The 27726-nt window shown below is 38.9% G+C and overlaps 1 protein-coding gene and 1 pseudogene across 1 annotated transcript; one reads left to right on the plus strand and one right to left on the minus strand.

Moving 5' to 3' along the window:
- The first annotated feature begins 5323 nt into the window (after nt 1–5323).
- Nucleotides 5324–6494, plus strand: LOC123464979 (olfactory receptor 51F2-like). The gene has a single exon (XM_045162870.1). The coding sequence runs from the start codon at nt 5544–5546 to the stop codon at nt 6492–6494; it is 951 nt and encodes a 316-aa protein (XP_045018805.1). The 5' UTR covers nt 5324–5543.
- Nucleotides 6495–13619: 7125 nt separating this feature from the next.
- LOC112579333 lies at nt 13620–14898 on the minus strand (annotated as a pseudogene).
- Between the last annotated feature and the right edge of the window lie 12828 nt (nt 14899–27726).

The raw sequence follows: 27726 nt of genomic DNA on the forward strand, positions 1-27726 counted from the left end.
CCCTGTCTCCAGTAGTCATTTCAGTCACTCAGTCATGTCCGACTCTTTGCAACCCCATGGACTGCAGCACACCAGTCTTCCCTGTCCATCACTAACTCACGGAGCTTGCTCAAACTTATATCCATTGAGCCGGTGATGCCATCCAACCATCTCATCCTCTGTCATCCCCTTCTCTTCCTGCTTTCAATCTTTCCCAGCATCAGGGTCTTTTCTAAGAAGTGAATTCTTCACGTCAGGTGGCCAAAGTATTGGAGTTTCAGCATAAGTCCTTCCAATGAATATTCAGGACTGATTTCCAGCCAGCAGGAAAATGGAGACCTGAACACTACATCACAAGCAACTCACTCCTGTCTATAACTTGAATGAGTCTGGAAGAGGACACTGAGCTCCAGATGAAAAGACAGGGCTGACTGAAACCTCAAAAAGGAACCAGACTTCAACTATAGGTATGAACCATTAAAGAGGCAGAAACCTTTAAAGAGAGGTGAGGGCAGACAAATATTCAATAAGTGATTCATGAAGAGAAGGAGAAACTGTAACAGTGAGACAAGGTTATTAAGAAAAAGTTTCTTTTTCTTTATTTCTTGCTGTCTCCCTTCCTTCCTCCCTCCCTGTCTTCTGCCCTCTCTTTTTAAAAACTTTCTCAAAAAATTGCTTAGGTTGAGGAAGAAATTGGAATATTTACAGAATGTGGTAATGCTACAAATGAAAGAGAATGAGACTTTTACAAAAGAAAGAGGGAAAATTGTTGGAATTATTTCCCAGTACAAAAATAGTTCTATATATTCACTTTTTCCTTAGTGTTTAGGAAAAAATCTACATTCCTTACCCTTTTACTGGTGAAAAGATAATTTGATACTGGGTCCCTGTTACCTTTAAATGCTACCTATTAATATTTTTATATTTCACAGTTTAATGGCATTTTGAACATATCTGAAGCTACAAACTTTTGACGTGCTTAGAATTTTTTCATGGTTGTTTTAACTTATTAATTCCTGCACAAGTAATCTTCCTGTTCTCAAGGAATCTTTTTTTTTTTTTCTAACACTTCTGCTATACAACTTGCTAATATTTGAGACAGATAATACTTCCATCTCTTCTGTCAGAAATCAGATAATAAGCTATGTGGATAAGTGGGGAGGGATATGCAACTTTTATTGAAGCATAGTTGATTTATAATGTTGTGTTAGTTTCAGGCAATACAGCAAAGTGATCCTGTTATACATATATGTATATATTCTCATTCAGATTCTTTTCCATTATAGGTTATTACAAGATACTGAATATAGTTCTTTATGCTATATAGTAGGTGCTTGTTGTTTATCTGTTTTATATATAATATTGTACATTTGTTAATCCCAAACTCCTAATTTATCCCTAGACCACTTTCCCCTTTGGTAACCATAATTATTTTCTATTTCTGTGAGTCTCTTTCTGTTTTGTAAATAGGTTCATCTGTATCATTTTGGTGAACTTTTGCTTTGTAGTTGAGTGCCCTCCTGAACTATTCACATGCATTAGTTTAATCCTCAAAATCATCCTCTGGGTTATTTATATCATGATTACTTTAGAGAGGAAGAAATTCAGACAGTTTAGTAACTTATGTAGTTAGTCAACTCAGCCAATAAATATAGTCATCTATGTTTGAGCACATCAAAGTTTAGAATGAGAAATCCTAAAAAGTTTATTGATATGCCAAAAAATTAACATGAAAATACCCATAATTTGAAGAGCTTCTATACTCAGATTGTTCTGTTTGTAACTCTCGATTGCTTATACTCACTATGTGTTGTGAAAGTTAAAAAGGTACAGTTCAAGTTATGATATTGCAAATAGACTGCATATTTATATATGATATTATCACAACCACTAGTAGGGACTCAACAAATGTTAGCTGTTTGTTAAGATTGGAGATATTCACCCTGGTTGAAAAGAAGTATCCAGGGACTGAAGAGAGGATTTCTTTTGGGGGCCACCAAAAGCTAACTTACTTTATTTACTATATTCAGAATCACTGCATGTACTATTCGCTGCTGATCTAAATTCCACTTAATTCTATAAACAGGTTTTAACAAATATTTAATGATTGTGTATCACATGAAGTCAGGAAGTGATGGGTATAATCTCATTTAACAGACATATGATTTAAATAAGATGGGTTGTTATGAGATGTGCTTGTGCACAAACTCTATATTCTTGTATAATTGTTCATTTTATGTTTAGTGGGCTTTTACTAAATGTGATCTTTTTTTTTTAAATCAATCTTCATGAGCTCTTTATAGAATATGGATTCTGCCTTGGAATACAAAATGAATCATGGCAAATGCTAACAGAGTTTTGTCAAGAGAATGCACTGGTCATGGCAAACACCCTCTTCCAGCAACACAAAAGATGACTCTACACATGAAAAACACCAGATGGTCAATACCAAAAATCAGACATATTATATTCTTTGCAGCCTAAGATGGAGAAGCTATATATAAATAGAAAATATAAGAATGGGAGATGACTGTGAATCAAATCATAAATTCATTATTGCAAAATCAGGTTTAAATTGAAGAAAGTAGGGAAAATCACTAGGCAATTCAATTATCAGTTTAGTTCAGTTCAGTCACTCAGTTGTGTCTGACTCTTTACCACCCATGGACTGCAGCATGCCAGGCTTTCCTGCCCATTTCCAACTCCTGCAGCTTGCTGAAACTCATGTCCATTGAGTTGGTGATGCCATTCAACCATCTCATCCTCTTTTGTCCCCTTCTCCTCCTGCCTTCAATCTTTCCCAGCATTAGGGTCTTTTCCAATGAGTCAGCTCTTCGCATCAGGTGGCCAAAGTATTGGAGTTTCAGCTTCAGCATCAGTCCTTTCAATGAATATTCAGGACTGATTTCCTTTAGGGTGGACAGGTTGGATCTCCTTGCAGTCCAAGGGACTCTCAAGAGTCTTCTCCAACACCACAGTTCAAAAGCATCAATTCTTTGGCACTCAGCTTTCTTTATAGTCCAACACTCACATCCATACATGACTACTTGAAAAACAATAGCTTTGACTAGATGGACTTTGTTGGTAAAGTAATGTCTCTGCTTTTTACTATGTGGGCTAGTTTGGTCATAGTTTCTTCCAAGGAGCAAGCGTCTTTTAATTTCATGGCTGCAGTCACCATCTGCAGTGATTTTGGAGACCCCCAGAATAAAGTCTCTCACTGTTTCCATTGTTTCTCCATCTATTCGCCATGAAGTGAAGGGACCAGATGCATAATCTTAGTTGTCTGAATGTTGAGTTTTCAGCCAATTTTTTCACTCTCCGCTTTCACTTTCATCAAGAGGCTCTTTAGTTCTTCTCCACTTTCTGCCATATGGGTGGTGTCATCTGTGTATCTGAGGTTATTGATATGTCTCCCAGCAATCTTGATTCCAGCTTGTGCTTCATCCAGCCTGGCATTTTGCATGATGTACTCTGCATATAAGTTAAATAAGCAGGGTGACTCTGCATTCAAATAGGTATATCTTTTCTTTTCTCCTTTGCCTTTAGCTGCTCTTCTTTATAAATGTATGACCAAAATCAAATCCCTGTGATTATAAAGTTGAAGTGACAAATAGATTCAAGGGATTGGTTTTGATAGACAGAGTGCCTGAAGAACTATAGATAAATGTTCCTACTATTGTATAAGAGGCTGTGATCAAATCCATTCTCAAGAAAAAGAAATGCAAAAAAGCAAAATAGTTGTCTAAGGAGGCCTTAGAAATAATTGAGAAAAGAACAGAAGAGAGTAGCACAGAAGAAAGGTGAAGATAAACCCAAGTGAAAACAGAGTTCCAGAGAATAGCAAGGGGAGAGAAGAAAGCCTTCTTAAGTGAACACTGAAAAGAAATAGAGGAAAATAATAGAATGGGAATTACTAGAGATGTCTTCAAGAAAGTTGGAGACACTAGGGAACATCTCATCAAAGATGAGCACACTTAATGACTAAAATGGCAAGGACCTAACAGAAGCAGGAGAGATTAAGCAGAACTGGCAAGAATACACAGAAGAACTAAACAAGAACGTCCTAATGACCCAGATAATAACTATAGTGTGGTCACTTATGTAGAGCCAGACATCCTGTAGTGTGAAATCAAGTGGGCCTTAGGAAGCATTACTATGAACAAAGCTACTGGAGGTGATGCAATTCCAGCTGAGCTGTTTCAAATCTTAAAAGATGATGCTGTGAAAGTGCTGCAGTCAATATGCCAGCAAATTTCAGCAATGGCCACAGGCCTGGAAAAGACCAGTTTTCATTCCAGTTCCAAAGAAAGGCAGTGTCAAAGACTATTCAAGCTACCATACAATTTCACTCATCTCACATGCTAGCAAGGTAATGCTCAAAATCCTTCAAGCTAGGCTTCAAAGTACATGAACTAAGAAATTGCAGATGTACAAGCTGGATTTAGAAAAGGCAGAAGAACCAGAGATCAAATTGCCAATGCCCTTTGGATATTAGGGAAAAAAAAGGAATTTCAGAAAAACAACTACTTCTGCTTCCTTGACAATGCTAAAGCTTTTGACTCTGTGGATAACAATAAACGGTGGAAAATTCTGAAAGAGATGGGAACACCAGATCACCTGACCTGCCTCTTGAGAAATCTGTATGCAGGACAAGAAACAACAGTTAGAACCAGACATGGAACAGCAGACTGGTTCAAAATTGGGAAAGGAGTACACCAAGGTTGTATATCGTCAACCTGCTTATCTAACTTATATGCAGAGTTATATCATTGAAATGCTGGGCTGGGTAAGTCACATGCTGGAATCAAGATTGCCAGGAGAAATATCAACAGTCTCAGATATGCAGATGATACCACTCTAACAGCATAAAGTAAAGAGGAACTAAAGAGCTTCCTGATGAAGGTGAAAGAGGAGAGTGAAAAAACTGGCTTAAAATTCAGCATTCAAAAAACTAAGTTCATGGCATCTGGTTCCATCACTTCATGGCAAATAGATGGGGAAAAATATAAACATGGGCAAGTTTATTTTCTCTGGCTCCAAAATCACTGTGGACAGTGACTGCAGCCGCAAAATTAAAAGACACTTGCTTCTTGGAAGAAAAGCTATGACAAACCTAGACAGCATATTAAAAAGAAGCAAGGAGGTTAAACCAGTCAATCCTAAAGGAAATCAACCCTGAATATTCTTTGCAAGGTCTGATGCTGAAGCTCCAATACTTTGGCCACCTGATGCAAATAGCCAACTCCTTGGAAATAACCCTGATGCTGGGAAAGATCGAAGGCAGGATGAGAAGCTGGTGAGAGAAAATGAGATGTTTGGATGGCATCATTGACTCAAGGGACTTGAGTCTGAGAAAACTCTGGGAGATAGTAAAGGAGAGGGAAGCCTGGCGTGGTGCAGTCCATGACATTGCAGTGCCGGACATGACAGAGTGGCTGAACAATAGCTGTCTTTTATAAATGTTTACTTGGTGAAATATTTTATGTGAATGCATAGTAAGTGAATGAATACAATTTATCATTTTAGAACACTCAGATTAAATACTTCAGCTTGAATTCCACATGTCAACTTTCAAAAATACCACATCCTCTTCTGTCGTTTTCTTTCTGACTGGTGTTCCCGGGCTGGAAGCCTTCCACACCTGGATCTCCATTCCCTTCTGCTTTCTCTTTGCAACTGCTCTCTCAGGAAACAGCCTGGTTCTCTTTGCCATCATCACTCAGCCCAGCCTGCACGAGCCCATGTATTATTTCCTCTCCATGCTGTCCACCACTGACCTTGGCTTGTCAATATCCACTCTGGTCACCATGCTGGGTATCTTCTGGTTCAATGCCAGGGAGATCAGCTTTAATGCCTGCTTGTCACAGATGTTTTTCATTCAACTTTTCACTGTCATGGAATCTTCAGTGTTGTTGGCCATGGCCTTTGATCGATTTGTGGCTATCTCCAATCCTCTTAGATATGTCAGCGTCTTAACTGATCTTAAAATAGCACAGACTGGAATAGCCATCGTCACCAGAGGTTCCCTAACACAGACTCCTGTGGAGGTGCTTCTTAAGCGCTTGTCCTATTGCCGCAGCCATGTGCTCCATCACTCCTACTGTTTCCACCCTGATGTGATGAAGCTCTCGTGCACAGACAGCAGGATCAATAGTGCAGTTGGTCTGACAGCCCTGATCACCACTGCTGGGGTGGACTTCATCTTCATCATCCTCTCTTATCTTTTGATTATCAAGACTGTCTTCAGCATAGCATCCTCAGAAGAGAGGAAGAAAGCCTTCAGCACATGCATCTCTCATCTTGGTGCTGTTGCTGTATTCTATATTCCATTGATCAGCCTGTCTTCTGTTCACAGATTTGAGAAACGGGCCCCACCATATGTACATACTCTGATTGCAAATGCCTACCTGTTGATCCCCCCTGTAATGAACCCCATCATCTGCAGTGTGAAGACCAAACAGATACACAGAGCTGTGCTAAAAGCTCTCCATACCACTGCAACAAAGAATTAGATGTGTTTCTCAATGTTTTTCTAGTCTTGGGCATCATAAGAAGTGAAAGTCACTCAGTCGTGTCTGACTGTTTGTGATCCCATGAACTGTAGCCTGCAAGGCTCCTCTGTCCATGGAATTCTCCAGACCAGAATACTGGAGTGGGTAGCCATTCTCTTCTCAAGGGGATCTTCCTGACCCAGGAATCAAACTGGGGTCTCCTGCATTGCAGGTGGATTCTTTACCAGCTGAGCTACCAGGGAAGCCCATGGACATCATATAGATGAGTAAAATGCCATTTATAGAAGCAAAAATCTTGAGGCTCATGCTTGGGATGAAAACATCAAAAATATCACTTTAGCTTTAAGTAAGAAGACCCTCAGATAAAAAAGGTAAATTTAAGCTGGAAAATCCCTGTTATCATTTTCCTCAGATAACCCCAATTATATTAATATTTCTTCATTCAAGATGAAAGACTTATAATTACCAAGATCCCATTATCCAGTTTTGATTTCACATATGGAATTAGTTTTTATTTTTGATTTTTTAGACAAAGATGGGGATGAAAAGTATATTAACAATTGTAAGTTACCAAATTTTATCATCTAAACCTGGCACATACAAACTGGCATTGTTCATGGCTATAGAATTGTTCTAAATATGTTTACTTTTTTTTAATGCCTATGGCTTCCCTGACCTTTAATATGATAGCTGTTATCATCATCCATACATTTTTTACTGCTTTGTCAGTCATTTAAAATTGTTTGTCAAATATTCTTACCTTCACTTAGCTCTTCAGGCAAGATTTATAACACAATCATTCTGTGAAAATAACTCTCCTCAGATCACCTCCAAACAATTTATTTAGAAGTACTGATGTCATACTTGATGGTTAATAAATTTGTTTTTGGTTAGCAAACATCATCTAGAAATGAAGCAATTTTCTTTATAGTCCCTAGGTTATCAGGAACCAAATGTAGATGCAATTTAATTTAGTTGGATTTATGTTGCTATATTTGAATTCTCTTGTCAAGAAGACTTGAAGTAGGTATGGTAGTCTTGCTCTATATAATAAAATAGAAGTCACACCAGCAGTTAATACTGGAGTTATTTAATCCAAGGAACTGGATACACAGGATTAGAGAAATTCAATGGCATACAGGTAATACTGAGGTAATAACTGCAGGATGTCACTTCTGCCTTTAAGTCTATCTAAGCAAAATGAGTTTGAGGTTATGAAAACCTAGACGCCTGGTGGAGGGTCTCCCCAGAGCTGACTCTCAGGCCTGTAATGAGAGGGTGCTGCCCTGCTGGGTTAGTACCTCAGAAGTTCACAGGACAGACCACAGGGAGCCAAAACTCAAACCTCTGTGGATGGGCACTTTGTAGGTGGAGCTTTTGCATCAGGAGCCCAGAAAAAGGACCTCTCAGAGAACTGGGACTCAGATCCCTGGAAAGGAGCCCACTGATATTGGTGCTAAGTGTGTGGAAATACTTGAAATTGGAAAGTGGATCTGATATTAGCCAGCAAAGAACTATTGCTGTCCAAGCATTGGCAGGAACAGCAAGGAAACGGTGGAGATACTTGTCCTTCCAGTATAGCAGGGAACCCAGCTGTCAAACAATGATCATGGTTATTTATTTTATGTCTTCTTAGCAGCTTCAGAGCATAGAAAATGGTAGTTTATAGAGCTGAGATACAATGTCTTCATATACAGTACAGTGCAGTAATGTGCATGTAACAGAATTAAGTTTGATGGGATCATTACAGGAATTTACTTAGTTGCTCTAATCTGGACTGTTGATAATAACATCAGTATCTAGGAGCTATAGATAGACAAGTGCTTCCACACTTCACCAGACATTTCTACGTACAATCTTCTGCAATGCTGCTAACTGAACATTTTCAGGAAACATGGAATGTGAACTAGTCTTTAGATTATTATTATTATACTCCACTCAGTAGTGTCCGACTCTTTGCGACCCCATGGATTGTAGCCTACAAGGCTCCTCTGTCCGTGGAATTTTCCAGGCAAGAGTACTGGAGTGAGTTGCCATTTCCTTCTCCAATTCTTTAGATTAAATGGCCCTAATTGACAAATGCAGAACATTCTAGACAACAGAGGCAGAATGCATATTCTTCTCAAACACAGGAGGAAATTCTACAGGATAGGTCATATGTTAGGTCATAAAATAAGTCTTAACAAATTTACCTGTCAGTCTTGCCAGTGATTCTAAGGATTTAACAGATCTTTTGTGTGGATGTGATGGCTCACACATCTTGTTTCCTCTTGGTGGTGGGACAATTCTTTAGAATGTATGTCTTCTCTTCACTCTGCAGAGCCAGGCAGACTGTTGCTAGACTCACATTTTCTTTCTCTATAGTGTGCTATTAATTCAACTTCATGTGCTTTCTTTTGATTCTGCCTCAGTTCAGTTCAGTTCAGTTCAGTCGCTCAGTCGTGTCAGACTCTTTGCGACCCCATGAATCGCAGCACGCCAGGCCTCCTTGTCCATCACCAACTCCCAGAGTTCACCCAGACTCACATCCATCAAGTCAGTGATGCCATCCAGCCATCTCATCCTCCATCGTCCCCTTGTCCTCCTGCCTCCAATCCCTCCCAGCATCAGAGTCTTTTCCAATGAGTCAACTCTTCGCATGAGGTGGCCAAAGTACTGGAGTTTCAGCTTTAGCATCATTCCTTCCAAAGAAATCCCAGGGCTGATCTCCTTCAGAATGGACTGGTTGGATCTCCTTGCAGTCCAAGGGACTCTCAAGAGTCTTCTCCAACACCACATTTCAAAAGCATCAATACTTCGGCGCTCAGCCTTCTTCACAGTCCAACTCTCACATCCATACATGACCACAGGAAAAACCATAGCCTTGACTAGATGGACCTTTGTTGGCAAAGTACTGTCTCTGCTTTTGAATACGCTATCTAGGTTGGTCATAACTTTCCTTCCAAGGAGTAAGCGTCTTTTAATTTCATGGCTGCAGTCACCATCTGCAGTGATTTTGGAGCCCCCCAAAATAAAGTCTGACACTGTTTCCACTGTTTCCCCATCTATTTCCCATGAAGTGATGGGATCAGATGCCATGATCTTCGTTTTCTGAAAACTGAGCTTTAAGCCAACTTTTTCACTCTCCACTTTCACTTTCATCAAGAGGCTTTTTAGTTCCTCTTCACTTTCTGCCATAAGGGTGGATGTCATCTGCATATCTGAGGTTATTGATATTTCTCCCGGCAATCTTGATTCCAGCTTGTGTTTCTTCCCGCCTAGTCCAGCTATTTCTCTGTGTGTGCTCACTGGCCATCTCTAAAGCTTGCACTGTCCACCTGTGGGGACACACACTGTGAACTGTCTACGGAGGACGTACAGTAAGGCATGTGAGCATCGGGGAGGGCCCATAGGTCAGATGGGGGCTGAAGTGAGGCGTCCCCAGTGGCTTTTGGGCAGGCTTCCTAGTAGAGTCTGCAAAGTGGTTCATAGCTTCTGAATCCCCTCTGTGGGTTTCAATCCCTGACTGCTGTGATCCAGCTCTCCATATCCCTGAGTCATGCAAATCACCTTAGTATTCTGGGGGGTGTGGAGCAGTTCAAAAAGACATAGGCCTCTTTTGAAGCATCCTTTACTGCTGGGGGAGGTGCCCCTCACTTCCCTCTCATTTTCCCCCATGGAAGAGGCGACCTCTCTTGGCACTCATATCTCAGTGGAGTTATGCTGCCTTCAGGTAGCATGATGCAGGTAAAATGAATCTGTTTTTTTCTTCTTCAGTGGATCTGTTCCTGGATGTTTTTGCTGAGACTTCTTCCCAGAACTCCCAGATTCCCACAAAGGTACTTTTATCTGTGGGCAGTTGTCAAAACCAGTGTTCTTTGGAGAGAATATTGTAGAAAATTCCTATTCTACTATCCTACTCACAGTCATAGTCTTGACCCAAGGCTCTATGTCATCTTTCTGGAGCTCTGTCCTAATATAGTTCAAAGAGACCTGGAATAGTAGGACATCCCACAAAGCCTCACACTGGTCCATTACATTGATATAATGATGAAATCATGCTAAGCATGTGGAATGGACAAGAAACAGCTAGCAACACATGCACTCTAGAGCGTGGCTGGCAAGCCTTCACACATGCAGAGTCCTTCCATATCTGTAAAACTCTTGGTGGCTCAGTGTTCTGGAGTCTGCTAGGACATTACTTGCTCAGTAAAGTAAAAATGTTGTGTTTTGCTCTCCAAACCCAAGAAGGATACCAATGTTTAGTAGGCCCCTTTGGGTTCTGGAGGCATTTACACTGACTCCTTCTCTCCCTTCCTCTCTCCACACATAATTAGGTGCTGCCTCAATGACACTGAAATTTTCTTCAATACCAAGAGGATCCTCAGATATTTGTATGTATTTCCTCTTAAAGGGTTAGTTAATTTGGTTAGCTATTTTCCTTCTGAGTGAAGGTCAGAGTGCTCTATATTTACAGGCCTAAGGACCATGACTGGTTAAGAAATCTGACTCTGGTCTGACCTTGCCCTGACATGTAAAGACAGTTGTCAGCAGCTCTGCTTTCCCATGTGACCCCCACCTACACATTTATATGTCTGGGATAAAAGTGAAGGTACGCTTAGCTATGGTGCATGTATAGCTCAGATATAGGGACACCTCAAAAAATATCTGGATTTAATATTCTATTACTTAATTCTAATGTTAAAGTGTGTGTGTGTGCATGAATGTGCCTTTTTCCTATAAATTCAGAGCTACTCTGAAATAATGTGTTTAGAAATTCTTCACTGTATGATCTTCTATATATCTAAGATTTTCTGGGTATTGTTTCTGCTCTCTATAGACACTGCCTTCTATATATCTATGGATAGGATGACATATCTTGTCATGGGGAGGGCAATATGCTATTTGTTCTTCATCTGGGCATAAGGTTCTCTGTTCATCCCAGATACTGCCAAAAAGTTAAAGCACAGACCTGCCTCGGTGGCAGAAACATCCTTATTCATTCTTTTACATTGAAGCAAATTTCTCCTTGGCCTAAAATTTGGCACCAAGAGGATCAGGTTAGAGTAAAAGAGGCAGAAGTAAAATCATTGGGTATTTGATGGAGTTCTGCAGTCCAGCACCTCAGAATTTGAAACAGCACTTAGAGCAGCCTCTGTTTCCCCTTCAACATGCTCTTGTACATATTGTGGGCTTCCTTTCTTTACATTAGCAGGTAAAGAATCTGCCTGCCAATGTAGTAATCACAGGTTTGATCCCTGGGTCAGGAAGATCCCCTGGAGAAGGAAATGACAATCCACTCTGGTACTCTTGCCTGGAGAATCCATGGACAGAGGAGCCTGATGGGCTACAGTCCCTGGGGTTGCAAAGAGTCAGACATGCTTAAATAACTTTCACTTCACTTTCACTCACAATTGTCAAAATGGCTATTATCAAAAAGACAAGAAATAATAATAAAGTGTTGGAGAGAACGTGGAGAAAAGGGAGCCCTCATGCACTGTTGGTGGAATGTAAGCTGGTGCAGCCACTACGGAAAAACAAGAGATTAATTTTTCTAATTAAAAGTAGAATTACCATATGATTCAGCAATTCTATCCCTCAGTGTTTATCCACAGAAAATGAAAGACTAATTTGAGTAGATCCATGAACTCATATGTTCCCTACAGCATATGAGCAATAGCCAAGATATGAAAGCAACCTAAGTGCCCATCAATATTTGAGTGGATAAAGATGTAATATATATAACTAAATGTTATTCAGCCATAAAAAATAAAGTCTTTCCATTTTTACCACTTGGATGGACCCAGAGGATCTTATGCTAAGTAAAACAGGTCAGATAGAGAAAGACAAACACATTATGGTTTCATATACATGTGGATCTAGAAAATAAAACAAATTAACAGCTATAGTGAAACAGATTCAGATACAGAGAACAAACAGGTGATTGTTAGAGGGAGGCAGTTTGACGGTCAGGGGAGGAGAGAAATAGAAGAGGAAGATTAAGAAACTGGTGAGGGAGAATTCATATATAAAATGCATGAGTCACAGGTATGAAATGAACAACATAGGGGATATAGTCAATAATTATGTAATGTCTTTGTATGGTGACAGATGGTAACTAGATTTACAGTGATTACATTGAAATTTATGGAAATATCAAATCACTATGCTGTGTAACAGGAACTAACAATATTAAACATAAATTCCACTTCAAAAACAAAAACAGAAAAAAAATCATATTTGTGGTTACCATACATGGGGATGGGGAAAGGGGGAATTGGTTGAAAATAGTCAAAATATAAACTTCCACTTAGAAGATTAACAAATACAACATGATAAATATAATTAACCTTGCTGTAAGTTATCTATGAAAATTATTAAGAGTAAATTCTGAGTTCTTATTACAAGGGAAATATTTTTTTCTATTTATTTATTGTTTCATCTTTATGACATGATGTTGTACACTAAATTTGTTATGCTAATCATTTAATGTATGTAATCACTGCAGATGGTTACTGCAGCCATGAAATTAAAAGACGCTTACTCCTTGGAAGGAAAGTTATGACCAACCTAGATAGCGTATTCAAAAGCAGAGACAGTACTTTGCCAACAAAGGCCCATCTGGTCAAGGCTATGGTTTTTCCAGTGGTCATATATGGATGTGAGAGTTGGACTGTGAAGATGGCTGAGTGCTGAGAATTGATGCTTTTGAACTGTGGTGCTGGAGAAGACTCTTGCGAGTCTCTTGGATTGCAAGAAGATCCAACAGGTCCATCCTAACGGAGACCAGTCCTGGGTGTTCATTGGAAAGACTGATGCTGGGGCTGAAACTCTAATACTTTGGCCACCTCATGTGAAGAGTTGACTCATTGGGAAAGACTCTGATGCTGGGAGGGATTGGGGGCAGGAGGAGAAGGGGACTACAGAGGATGGGATGGCTGGATGGCATCACCGACTCAATGCATATGAGTTTGGGTGAACTCCGGGAGTTGGTGATGGACAGGGAGGCCTGGCATGCTGTGGTTCATGGGGTTGTAAAGAGTCGGACACAACTGAGCGAATGAACTGAACTGAACTGAACTGATAACTCCAATTTGTGATAAATCTTCACTGACTTTGAAATAGATATTTATGATAGCAGAATTGTTAAAAATGAGTTCCCTTGAAACATAAAAGTTTGAACATAGCTTTTTGAATTGGCTTTTTTTTAATTTATTTTATTTTTAAACTTTACATAATTGTATTAGTTTTGCCAAATATCAAAATGAATCCTCCACAGGTATACATGTGTTCCCCATCCTGAACCCTCCTCCCTCCTCCCTCCCCATTCCATCCCTCTGGGTTGTCCCAGTGCACCAGCCCCAAGCATCCAGTATCGTGCATCAAACCTGGACTGGCAACTCTTTTCATACATGATATTTTACATGTTTCAATGCCATTCTCCCAAATCTTCCCACCCTCTCCCTCTCTCACAGAGTCCATAAGACTGTTCTATACATCACTGTCTCTTTTGCTGTCTCGTACACAGGGCTTTGTTTTTACACTATAGATGATGGGATTCATCACAGGAGGGGTGAGCAAGTATACATTAGCAATGAGTATGGGCACATAAGATGGAGCGTGTTTTCCAAATCTGTGAACAAAAGACAGGCTGATCAAAGGGATGTAGAATATGGCCACAGCAGTGATATGAGAAATGCAGGTGCTGAAGGCCTTCTTTCTCTCCTCTGGGGATGCAATGTTGAGAACCCAGTGAATGATCAAGACATAGGAAAGCAGGATAAAGACTGAGTCCACCCCAGCAGTAGAGATAATTGCAGTTAGTCCAAATACACTGTTGATCTTTGTATCTGAACACGAGAGCTTCATCACATCAGGGTGGAAGCAGTAGGAGTGATGGAGCACATGACTATGGCAGAATGACAGACGTTTAAGAAGCAGGACTAGTGGTGTCAGAATGATTGTCCCCCTGGTGATGACTGCTAGACCAATCTGTGCAATCCTCGTGTGTGTTAGAATGGTAGCATATCTCAGGGGGTTAGAAATGGCCACAAAACGGTCAAAGGCCATAGCCAGGAGCACCGAAGATTCCATGAAAGTGAAGAGGTGAATGCAGAACATCTGTGATAAGCAAACATTGAGGCTGATTTCCTTCCCGGGCATTGACCCAGAAGATTCCCAGTACTGTCACCAGTGTTGAGATGCATAAGCCAATGTCGGTGGTGGACAACATGGACAGGAAGTAGTACATGGGCTCGTGGAGGCTTGGCTCAGTGAGGACTATGAACAGGATCAAAGTATTTCCAGAAAGGGCAGTCAAATAAAGGCAGCAGAATGGGATGGAGATCCAGGTGTGGGCCCATTCAAGTCCAGGGATGCCAGTCAAGAGGAAAGTTGGCAAAGTGGAGTTATGGAAAATTGGCATTAATGCCTGCAGGAGTGGAATTCTCTTGTTTGATCCTGACTTTCTAAATTTAGAATTTATTTTTAGATTAAGTTTACTATAAATTTAGTAAAGTTCACAAAATTTCAGAGTACAGCTAAGCCTGGCATCTATATATACCTATGTAACCACTTCCATGATCAACTGATACATCCTTACCACCAACCCAGAAGGCTTCCTAATGCTTCATCCTTAACAATGTCTTCTCCTGCAGTAACCATTGTTCTGACTTCTAGTACTACAATTACTTCTCTCTGTTCTTGATCTTGATACAATAGAATCATGTAGTATATACTAATTGCATTTTGTTTCTTACACCAATATTATGTCTATGAAGTTCATCACTGAAATAAGATATTGAGTTCAATTTAATTTCAATTTACTTAGCTAAATATATTTGATGTTTATCACTTATTATCTTATACTCTGACCAATATTTTTATTACATATTTTATTCTTCAACTGGATTGTAAACTTCTGCTTGAGAATGGGAATTAATCTTAATTCTGCTACATGAGAATAGGAGTGAATTTTAGCTAATCTTTGCTTCAAAGAATTCATTGCTCATAGTAGATATTCAGTATGTTTCTGGTAATTGATTTATATTTTATTTGCCTTCCTGAAGTACTCTATGTAACTATGAGCAGAAGTTGGTCTAAGAAAACAATTGACTAATTTTGCCTTGGAATTTTAGAATTATTAAACTCAGATTATAAGTGAAAAGTCATTTTAAGTTAGCAGAGAAACCTCTCTTTATCAGGTTCCACATATACCTAAGACTCTATCCCTGATAACATCAGTTTATCCTGCCTCATTACATTTATTTACTAAAGTGAACTAGAGGGAAGATGCTTCAGGTCCTGTGAATCTGCAGCTTAATACTGTTTTTAATTTGTAACATTAAAATACTGCCTTGTTTACCGTTATAGAGTCTGCCTTTGTTGCGCTAAAAATGAATAGGGAAAAATCTTCTTTTGTATCACGTATTCCTTGGTCCTTAACCTAGTCTTTGATCTCTTATAGGGTTTCAGGTATACAGTATTGTGCGACTCTAAGACAGTGTTCTATATAATGTTATAGGTATTTTACAAAGATTATTTCATTTGAACCTATGATAAACCTGAGAGAGATATTTTTATTACAGATAAAACAAAGAGAAGTTCAGAAGTTATTATAAATTACTAAAGGTCATAAAATCTGGAAGAGATCACACTGAGAATCAGAAAATAAGACTTTAGAACTTGTGCTGTTAAAAACTACACTATACTTCCTAATGAAAATAATAATAATAATAATGATGATGATAATTACTTATATTTCAACAGTAATATAATTATCTATTAATAAATATAGCAACCATGTCAGAGAAATCTATGTTTTCAAATCTCCTATATAATATTTTTATGGTTCAGAGATGAAGCAACTGTATTTCTGGATTGCATATGTTTTGGAGGACATGTAGATACATTATTGAAACACTTTATCAAACATTTAGCAAACAGGAAATTCTTAAGCATAATATGGGATACATTAATTCAAATTAATCTATAGTGGACTTAAATTTATTGTAAAAATAAACCTATTGTCCAAATGTATTTTGAGCTCATTTAAGACTTCTGTTTTCCTTTAAAAGCCATCCAAGATAATTTCCATTAAGTATATCCATTTTTGCACAATTTTATCGTCAAATCAACTCTATAACTTACTTATGAATGTAGTCAAAGTTTAGTTTGACTATTTCTCCAACATGTTGTTATCTATTTATACATACTTTCAATTCCATAGGCATCTCATTGATAATGTTATTTTATTCATTTATTTTTCAACTTTAAAATATTTATATATATAAAATATTTATTTAATCTGAAGCTAATCTCCTAAATACTCCCCTAGTAGCTTAGTGGTAAAGAATCTGCTGCCAATGCAAGAGTCATGGGTTCCACTCCTGGGTCAGGAATATTCCCTGGAGAAAGAAATGGCAACTCACTCCAGTATTATCTCCTGGTAAATCCCATGGAGAGAGGAACCTGGTGGGCTATACAGTCCATGGGGTCGAAAAAGAGTCGGACACAACTTAGTGACTAGACAACAACAACAAATCTCTTAAATATTAGATCCATCTCCCTAACTCTTGGGTTTCTCCATTAAAGTATCTCAAAGTCAACTCAAGCACCAAATGATGGCATCTGAATTATTTCCCACAACTTGTATATTCTATTTATTCCCATTTGATTAACAGCTCTGTACATCTATTGTCAATCTATAGGTCTATGGTAACTTACTATATCAGGTTGCCTAATTCAGAAATCTGAATGTACTCTCACCTCCCATCTGTAGATCATCAATATCTATCTATGTTGAAACTCTTTCTAATTTGTATAGCATATTGCTTTCAGAGTTTTCTAAGATTTAAAATAGACTTTGGGATTAAAATATACATACATACATACACACACACACATACATATACATATATGTATATAGGTATAACTGAATCACTTTGCTCTACACCTGGAACTAACACAACATTGTAAAACAACTATATTTCAATAAATTGTTTTTAAAAATAAAATAGAATAGGCTTCCATTTTAAAGTATTTTTAGCCAGTACTAACTGAAACCAGTCTCTCCCAATTTTCTATTAAGTTTTAAAAAAAATGATAAAGGGGAAGAGAAATATACCAAAGAAACACTAAAGTTAAAGACAGTCTTCATCCAGAATTTTTTGAAGGTGATTAACTGCTCCTAACTAAGGAATATAGACATGAATTGAGTCAAAACATAGGACAGCACTTAATGACATTTTGACAGACTACATTCAGGAATCCAGAGTCTGTATCAAAAAGAAAAAAATCACCTTTTTTTAAAGGATATTTCCATAAGGTGACCTAGGGAGTTTTGTTTCCCCAGACATCTCATCTCAAGAAAAACAGGCAAAGATGATGGTGTGAGGGGTGTCATTAGTAGAGACATGTTGAATTATGAAATATTCACTAAAGTACATCTTTTTCAGCAGAAGTGAAAACAGAAGAAAATTTGGCAACAGCATAATTTTGAAATTTAGGTTTTAATTGCCTCTCTTTCCAAAGTGGCAAAGAGCTAAAAGTGTTAGTAGCATGGGTGTTAGTGGGACTGTAGGTTCTAGAAACTGGAAAATGTGTCAGAACCTGCACTCGACATGATCATAATTTGTGAGACAGCATCCAGAAGCAAGTTGCATGAGTAGTTTATTGGGGGTAAAAAGGTGTGAAAAGATCTTTCTTTGCACTACAGAAAAAAAAATGCTAGTATAAAATCTTTAAAATATTGCATAAAAATAAAAAGAATAGCATCTCAGTCATCAGTATCAAAGCTGTTATAACCCCTGTAGAATGAAGAAGAAAATATCCTAAGGTAATTCAGGTAATAGACCACAAAGCATTATGAAAGAAAAAAAATGGGAAAAGAAGGGCCAAAATAATGAGATACTAGTAACATAAAGAATTAAAGCAAATGCACGATACTGGATGCTTGGGGCTGGTGCACTGGGACGACCCAGAGGGCTGGTGCAGGGAGGGAGGAGGGAGGAGGGTTCAGGATGGGGAACACATGTATACCTGTGGCGGATTCATTTTGATATTTGGCAAAACTAATACAATTATGTAAAGTTTAAAAAATAAAATAAAATTTAAAAAAAAAAAAAATAAAATAAAATTAAAAAAAAGAATTAAAGCAAATATTAGATGTAATTCAAATCAGAATCGAGGTATAATAATTTAAAGATTGTATTTTGAGGTTTTGTTATTATATGTGTCATGAAATACACACATAAAAGAAGCAGTTTTTTTTTTTTTTTTTGCCATGATTAACTAAACGGATAAGAACAAAACATCTATATGGGGTTTGGGATTTCTGAGTAGATATAAGAGCCATAGAAGTCAATAAAACAGTGGAAGTAAGAATAACCAGGAGCTCCGAGGGCCTGGAGATCAGGTACCAAGGTAAGTGGGGGAATGGCTTACCTTTCAAGATGTGGAAAATTAGAAGGCATATGAAGAAAGATGTTGAAGTAACAATGCCAGAAGACTAGATAAATTGTTGTTTTCACTTCTGAAAAAAGTCTTCCTTTTATTTAAGCTAAATCACTCATGATTCAGCCTTATTTCATCAGACGTATTTTATTGTAGACACAACCAACTACTGTTTCCGATCTGAGAGCAGCTGCTTGACTTGGCCTTTAGACAAGAGGAAAGACTTCTCTTACTCTTATTTGGAGTGAGTATATGAAAGCTACCCATTTACCTCTAAGAATGGAGAATTTTATAAGCAAACTTGTTGACGTAGGAATTTACTCAGTGTGAATAAATACACCCCTGGGAATTTCTGTGCCCTTCTGCTGTGCTTTACCTCCCTGCCCCTAGGTTATCTTCGGGCACCAGGAAATGTGATGCTAAGACAGACACAAAAGAACCAAGAAGAATGAACATCGACACAGCAAATCTGTGTTTACATGCTTTAATTAAAAATGAAATTGAATCATTATTTGAGCATGGATATGTCATTTAATGAGGATCCAGTAATCCTTAATTTTTATTCTTTGTGTTTCTCTTAAAGAATCTATCACGCAGCGTTTCGCGCACAACTAAGTGAAATAATAGATGCTTTGAAAGTATCCCCAGGTAATAACATAGTAGTAGGGTCATAGTGCATATGCATTAAATGTTAAAATGAGCAAATACATTCCTATAATTCAGAAGTAAGCAGTAAAACAGAATTACAAAGTCAAGTGGCTCCATGAGTGTAGCCTTTTTCATACAAGAAGAAAAATTTGGCAACATGGTGCCCTGGTGGCTCAGATGGTAAAGAATTTGCCTGTAATGCAGGAGACACAAGGTCAATTCCTGGGCGGGAAGATCCCCTGGAGAAGGGAATGGCTACCCACTCCAGTATTCTTGCCTGGGAAATTCCATGGACAGAGGAGCCTGGCAGGCTATGGTCCATGTGGTTGCAAAAGAGTTGGAGACGACTTAGCATCTAAACAACAACAAATCATCTAAGATGCTTCTTTCTACCAAAACCTTCTTCCATCCTTCTCTCCCAAATTCAAGGTCAAGCTTGCAAAGTATGACAATCCTTCTAGCCCCTTTGTCATCCATTCTTGTCTTGTTTTTGTTATAATGTTACCTAGCTAACCCCTTGTTGGTTGTTTGTTTATTTTGTCCCAGGGATGTCCCACTACTGCTTGGACATTAAGCTCTCTTGTCTACCCTTCAGACTTTGGGGGTTCTTATAATTGCAGCCTCCTGTTTTTTTCTGATTAATCACTGCTCTTTGGCCTCTGTTATGTCAAGGCCTTATCACGTGAATGGATATTAATGAGCCTGGCTCTATGACTGCATCTCCAATGGTCATTCCTGGTCAGCAGAGGACAGCCACTTCTCAACTTTTTAGTGATGCTATCATTTTCACATATCATTCCTTAATATCCTTTGAACGACATGTCCTCTAGGCCCTCTTCAAGGACACACTCAAGGGTGGGTCTTACGGCTTTATGTAATCTACTCATAGCAGTTTGCCCACTTTTGTCAGCTGCTTTATTATGTTTGTTATTTTTTTAAGACAATGTTATTTATTATTTTTTATATATTTTGATATGATTTTTTAATTTATTTTTTTAATTTTATTTTTTAACTTTACAATATTGTATTGGTTTTGCCATATATCAAAATGAATCTGCCACAGGTATACATATGTTCCCCATCCTGAACCCTCCTCCCTCCTTCCTCCCCATACCACCCCTCTGGGTCGTCCCAGTGCACCAGCCCCAAGCATCCAGTATCGTGCATCGAACCTGGACTGGCGACTCGTTTCATATATATTATACATGTTTCAATGCCATTCTCCCAAATCATCCCACCCTTTCCCTCTCCAACAGAGTCCAAAAGACTGTTCTATACATCAGTGTCTCTTTTGCTGTCTCGTATACAGGGTTATAGTTACCATCTTTCTAAATTCCATATATATGCATTAGTATACTGTATTGGTGTTTTTCTTTCTGGCTTACTTCACTCTGTATGTTTGTTAAAGAATGGTTCATAGAAGAGGCAGAATTTAAATACAGTGTAGATTAAAAACCAAAGAGGAATGAATGTGATATTCTAGAGTGGGAAGTAGTAAGATTCAATGTGGAGTTAACCTCTTACATCAGTGGAATGGTGAGAATTCGAATTCAAGCCTACTTAGAATCCTGGCCAATGAAGTAGATAAGCTAGCAACTTATTTCCAGGCTGAGAGATGTCAACTAGATCCATCCTTCTGCAGGAAAAATTTTATTTTTTTCCGTAAATTGATCAAATTGGAATTACTGGACAGCATTGGAAAAAGGGACAGACAGAGAACACAACAGATGTACATAAATGAAAGAATCAGGGCATACATAAGGTACAGAAAAACATAGTGAAACAATGTTATGCCTTCACATTCACATAGCTCTCTTTTTACCCCCTTGTCAGCTTCTTTTATTTCTACCTGTGACCTAGGGAATGAGCTACTCTGATCTACAAGATTCTCCTGAGTATCTTTTAAATGGGGCCTCCTTGAAGAGAAGGATAAGGAAATGGCAACCCACTCCAGTATTCTTGCCTGGAGAATCCCATGGACAGAGGAGTTTGGTGGGCTACAGTCCACGGGCCTCAATGAGTCGGACACGACTAAGCGACTTCACTTTCACTTTCACTCCTTGAAGTACTGAATTTTATTAGAATGCTAATTTAGTAAATTTACCTCAAGTCCACTCTGCATCTAAGCAAAGCACAAGCCAACCTCCTTTACTGATTTACAGTAAATAGCATGTGTATGTGGAGAAGGAAATGGCAACCCACTCCAGTATTCTTGCCTAGAGAATCCCGTGGACAGAGGAGCCTGGAGGGCTGCTGTCCATAGGGTCGCACAGAGTCGGACACGACTGAAGTGACTTAGTAGCAGCGGCAGCAGCAGCAGCAGCAGCAGCATGCATATGTAGTATCCTAGATAATTTGTAGACCAATACAACTCAAGCTAAATAAAATTATCCAAGTTTCTGCTTGCAGCTCATGAAATCCCCAAATATATTTCTCCCTTCCCATCATCTTTGTGTGTGTGTGTGTGTGTGCATGCACACTTGTTTAGGTCCAGCCAGAAGTATCCAAAGAGATATAGAATCTTTTCTTTAGCAGGTTTAGCTAGGATTACACTTTATAATGCTATAGTCCTTTGGGCATCTCAAAGTAAAAGTTCCTCAACTTTAACATTTTTGTGTGTTCTATATTTTTGAAGCTCTATGGAGGAAACTGGCATGTAGAACTGTCAGAACAAAAGTCCCCTATGTATACAATTCAGGAAGAATGGAATTTCTAAACCAAATCTATAAATCAATTCTTCTTAAAATAATATTGTTCAAGCAAAAGATGTTCTTTAAGCAACTAATGAAAATCTTGTAACCTAAATTCTCTTGGAAGAATCTGATGGAGGGAAAAAATCAGAAGGACAGAGAAGGAAATATTTTGTGTTTTCATATTCTTTGATGCTGTGCCTAGATAGGACCTATGAATTTAAAATTCAGGAGCGTATTCTTCCATGAAGAGTAAAATGGTGACACAATACCTCTTACATTGTTCCACAGAGTTGCTTCCAGAATACTCTTCTCCATTTACCTTTGGAAACATGTTCAGCTTAGAAGGCAGCACAAATAAGGGGTATAATTTTGTATTAGCAACTATTGCAACACTTCATACATTATTTTATAACTTTTTTGTCTCTATTACTTCACACATTAGATTTTAAGGGCATTATCTTCTAATTTCTATTGCTTTTCACAAAGCCAAATGTAAGACAGACTCCAGTCACTGGTGTGCTGGCAAACTGAAATCCTAGGAAAAAAGAAACTCATTTGCAGTATTTACCAACGCCGTAGTATCAGTGGTGATTCTAGCTGTCAATGTGGCATCATTAATGCGGAGTTGAGAAGAGATGCACACTATGGCTTCGGGTAAACTAGTGAGCGTTGGCTCCAGCTCACAGCTGCCCCCAGTGTTTCTGGGATTCATGGCTCATCCCTCCTATCTTGGACCACTTTTCCAACAGCAATAATATTAATAGGTCTCCCATCAGGTTTCCATCTCCCTTTTCCTCCGTATTTTTCAACCATTTTGTGCAACTGAGTTTTAAGTTTCTGTCCATCTCTTAAATTGACATTGTCATCATGCATCTCTTTTCAGGAACCAAACTTTTTAAGTCCAGCTGTGCATCACCATTTATAGCCTAAAAATTATGAATTCTTCACTTTTGTTCTTTGACTAAGAGAGCCATGTAGGCCCTTCATGGCATTTTGTGAATCCTCTGACACTCTTTGAAAAATAATATGAGAGGAGGAGCCAAGATGGTGGAGGAGTAGGACGGGGAGAACACTTTCTCCCCCACAAATTCATCAAAAGAGCATTTAAACGTCGAGTAAATTCCACAAAACAACTTCTGAATGCTGGCAGAGGACATCAGGCACCCAGAAAAGCAGCCCAACTCTTCGAAAGGAGGTAGGAAAAAATATAAAAGACAAAAAAAGGAGACAAAAGAGGGAGGGACGGAGTTCCGTCCCGGGAAGGGAGTCTTAAAAAGAGAGAAGTTTCCAAACACCAGGAAACCTTCTCACTGCCGAATCTGTGCCGAGATTTGGAAGCACAGAGGGCAACATAAAAGGGAGGAAAAAAAAAAAATAAATAAACAATTAAAAATCGCAGATTGTGAGCCCTACGGTAACTCCCCCAGCGGAGAAGCAGCGCAGACGCCTGCACACGGCATTAGCAAGCGGGGGCTGGGCAGGGAAATGCGGCGCGGGCTGTGTCCCTTAGAAGTAGAATCAGGCCGAATGTCCTGAGCACTATCTGAGCGAAATAATTTGGGCTAGCAAACCAGACTGTGGGATATCTACCACGCGAAAAGCCAGCCCTAACCTAAGACACCGCCAGGCCCGCGCACAGAACAAAGGACTGAACAGAGAGAGCGGGCTGCAGACCTTCCCCCTCCGGTGACAGGCAGCCAGAGCCGGAAGGGGGCAATCGCAGCCCCAGAGAGACACTATCTATAAAACTGTAAGCAGGCTTCTTTGCTAACTAAAACTTCTTGGGGTCTGGACGGTCAACATCTGCCTGAGAAGGTGCACCGGTTTTACACCCAGATAACCGAGTGGTAGGGAGGCGATAAGTTGCAGCATTGGCTCCCGCCAAACACATCACCTGAGCTGCTCGGATCTGGGAAGAACACAAAACGCAGGCCCAACCGAGTCTGCGCCTCTGAGGACTACCCGAGTGCCTGAACCTGAGCTGCTTGGACCTGGGAGCTCAGCCCAGGGCCGGCCTCTGATTGTTCCCGGCGGAACAACCTAGAGCCTGAGCAGTGTGGGCAGGGACGCTACACGAGCCGTGAGCGGGGGCAGACCCAGTGTGGCTGAGGCACTGCGAGCGCACGCCAGTGTTATCTGTTTGCAGCATCCCTCCCTCCCTCCCCACAGCGCGGCTGAACAAGTGAGCCTAAAAAATAAAAAAAAAAAACAAAAATAGTGTCCTCAACCGTCCCCTTTGTGTCGGGGCGGGAACCAGACACTGAAGAGACCAGCAAACAGAAGAAGCTATAACAGAGGGAAACGCCTTGGAAGCTACAGGCCATAGATTAAAACCCTGTGGTTACTACGGATTACATAGGAAGGGGCCTATAGATCTTGAGAAATATAAGTCGGACTAAGGAACTAGCCAAAAATGAACTGAACCCACAATACTCACAACAAAACCAGAGAAAGACTTAGATATATTTTTACTATTTTTATGATCAATCTTTCTTTCTTTTTTTTTTTAATTAAAAAAAAAAATTTTAAGTCCTCTATTGTCCTTTAATTTTCACTTTTATAACTATTACTTTGCAAAAAAAAAAAAAGACCCTATTTTTTTTTTCTTCTTCAGCAAACTTCATATATATATTTTGTAATTTTTTGACCGTGTTTTTTTTTTTTTTTTTGATTTTTTTTCTTCTTTTTTTAACATTGTATTTTTGAAATTCCAAACTCTACTCTAGATTTTTAATTTTAGCCTTTTGGTATATGTTATCAATTTTGTACCTATAGTTTTTTTTTTATAATTTCTGTGATTTTTTTGTCTTTTTTCCCCTCTGTTTCTTTCTCTTCTTCTTTTATATAACATCATCTGCAATTCCAAACTCTACTCAAGATTTTTAATTTATGCTTTTTGGTATTTGATATCAATTTTGTACCTGTATTTTCTTTATAATTTTTGCGACATTGTTTTTGTTGGTTTGTTTGTTTTCTCTCTTTATTTTCTTCTTCTTCTTCTTTTTTTTTTTTAACATTGTATTTTTGAAATTCCAAACTCTACTCTAGATTTTTAATTTTTGCTTTTTGGTATTAGTTATCAATTTTGTACCTGTAGTTTCTTTATAATTTTCGCGACCTTGTTTGTTTTTCTTTGTTCGTTTTTTCTCTCCTTCTTTTCTTTCTTCTTTTCATTAACATCACATTTTTGAAATTCCAAACTCTACTCTAGATTTTTAATTTTTGCTTTTATGTATTTGTTACCAACTTCGTACCTTTAAGAACCCAATCTTCAGGACCCATTTTTCACTAGGGTACGAGATTACTGGCTTGACTGCTCTCTCTCCCTTTGGACTCTCCATTTTCTCCACCAGGTCACCTGTATCTCCTCCCTAACCCCTCTCTACTCTACCCAACTCTGTGAATTTCTGTGTGTTCTAGACGGTGGAGAACACTTGAGGGAACTGATTACTGGCTGGATCTGTCTCCCTCCTTTTCATTTCCCCCTTTTATCCTTCTGGCCACCTCTGTCTCCTGCCTCCTTCTTCTCTTCTCTGTATAACTCCGTGAACATCTCTGAGCGGTCCAGTTGTGGAGTGCACATAAGGAAGTGACTACTGGCTAGCCCACTCTCTCCACTATTGATTCCACCTCATCTCATTTGGGTCACCTCTAACTCCCTCCTCCCTCTTCTCTTCTCCATGTAACGCTGTGAACCTCTCTGAGTGACCCTCACAGTAGAGAAACTTTTCATCTTTAATGTAGATGTTTTATCAATGGTGCTGTATAGAAGGAGAAGTTTTGAAACTACTGTAAAAATAAGACCGATAACTGGAAGTAGGAGGCTTAAGTCCAAACCCTGACTCCAGGGAACTCCTGACTCCAAGGAACATTAATTGACAGGAGCTCATCAAACGCCTCCATACCGACGCTGAAACCAAGCACCACACAAGGGCCAACAAGTTCCAGGGAAAGACATACCAAGCAAATTCTCCAGCAACAAAGGAACACAGCCCTGAGCTTCAAGATACAGGCTGCCCAAAGTCACCCCAAAATCATAGACATCTCATAACTCATTACTGGACATTTCATTACACTCCAGAGAGAAGAAATACAGCTCCATCCACCAGAACATCGACACAAGCTTCCCTAACCAGGAAACCTTGACAAACCACCTGTACAAACCCACACACAGCAAGGAAACACCACAATAAAGAGAACTCCACAAACTGCCAGAATACAGAAAGGAACCCCAAACTCAGCAATTTAAACAAGATGAAGAGACAGAGGAATACCCAGCAGATAAAGGAACAGGATAAATGCCCACCAAACCAAACAAAAGAGGAAGAGATAGGGAATCTACCTGATAAAGAATTCCGAATAATGATAGTGAAATTGATCCAAAATCTTGAAATTAAAATGGAATCACAGATAAATAGCCTGGAGGCAAGGATTGAGAAGATGCAAGAAAGGTTTAACAAGGACTTAGAAGAAATAAAAAAGAGTCAATATATAATGAATAATGCAATAAGTGAAATTAAAAACACTCTGGAGGCAACAAATAGTAGAATAACAGAGGCAGAAGATAGGATTAGTGAATTAGAAGATAGAATGGTAGAAATAAATGAATCAGAGAGGACAAAAGAAAAACGAATTAAAAGAAATGAGGACAATCTCAGAGACCTCCAGGACAATATTAAATGCTACAACATTCAAATCATAGGGGTCCCAGAAGAAGACAACAAAAAGAAAGACCATGAGAAAATAAGTGAGGAGATAATAGTTGGAAACTTCCCTAAAATGGGGAAGGAAATAATCACCCAAGTCCAAGAAACCCAGAGAGTCCCAAACAGGATAAACCCAAGGCGAAACACCCCAAGACACATATTAATCAAATTAACAAAGATCAAACACAAAGAACAAATATTAAAAGCAGCAAGGGAAAAACAACAAATAACACACAAGGGAATACCCATAAGGATAACAGCTGATCTTTCCATAGAAACTCTCCAAGCCAGGAGGGAATGGCAAGACATACTTAAAATGATGAAAGAAAATAACCTACAGCCCAGATTATTGTACCCAGCAAGGATCTCATTCAAGTATGAAGGAGAAATCAAAAGCTTTTCAGACAAGCAAAAGCTGAGAGAATTCAGCACCACCAAACCAGCTCTCCAACAAATACTAAAGGATATTCTCTAGACAGTAAACACAAATATGGTGTATAAATTCGAACCCAAAACAATAAAGTAAATGGCAACGGGGTCATACTTATCAGTAATTACCTTAATTGTAAATGGGGTGAATGCCCCAACCAAAAGACAAAGACTGGATGAATGGATACAAAAACAAGACCCCTACATATGTTGTCTACAAGAGACCCACCTCAAAACAGGGGACACATACAGACGGAAATTGAAGGGCTGGAAAAAGATTTTCCATGAAAATAGGGACCAAAAGAAAGCAGGAGTAGCAATACT

Source organism: Bubalus bubalis, chromosome 16, assembly GCF_019923935.1.
Source record: "Bubalus bubalis isolate 160015118507 breed Murrah chromosome 16, NDDB_SH_1, whole genome shotgun sequence".
NCBI lineage: Eukaryota > Metazoa > Chordata > Mammalia > Artiodactyla > Bovidae > Bubalus > Bubalus bubalis.

Excerpts from the sequence above, each read along its gene's own strand:
- LOC123464979 (XM_045162870.1), top strand. The coding sequence starts at position 5,544 with ATGTCAACTTTCAAAAATACCACATCCTCTTCTGTCGTTTTCTTTCTG.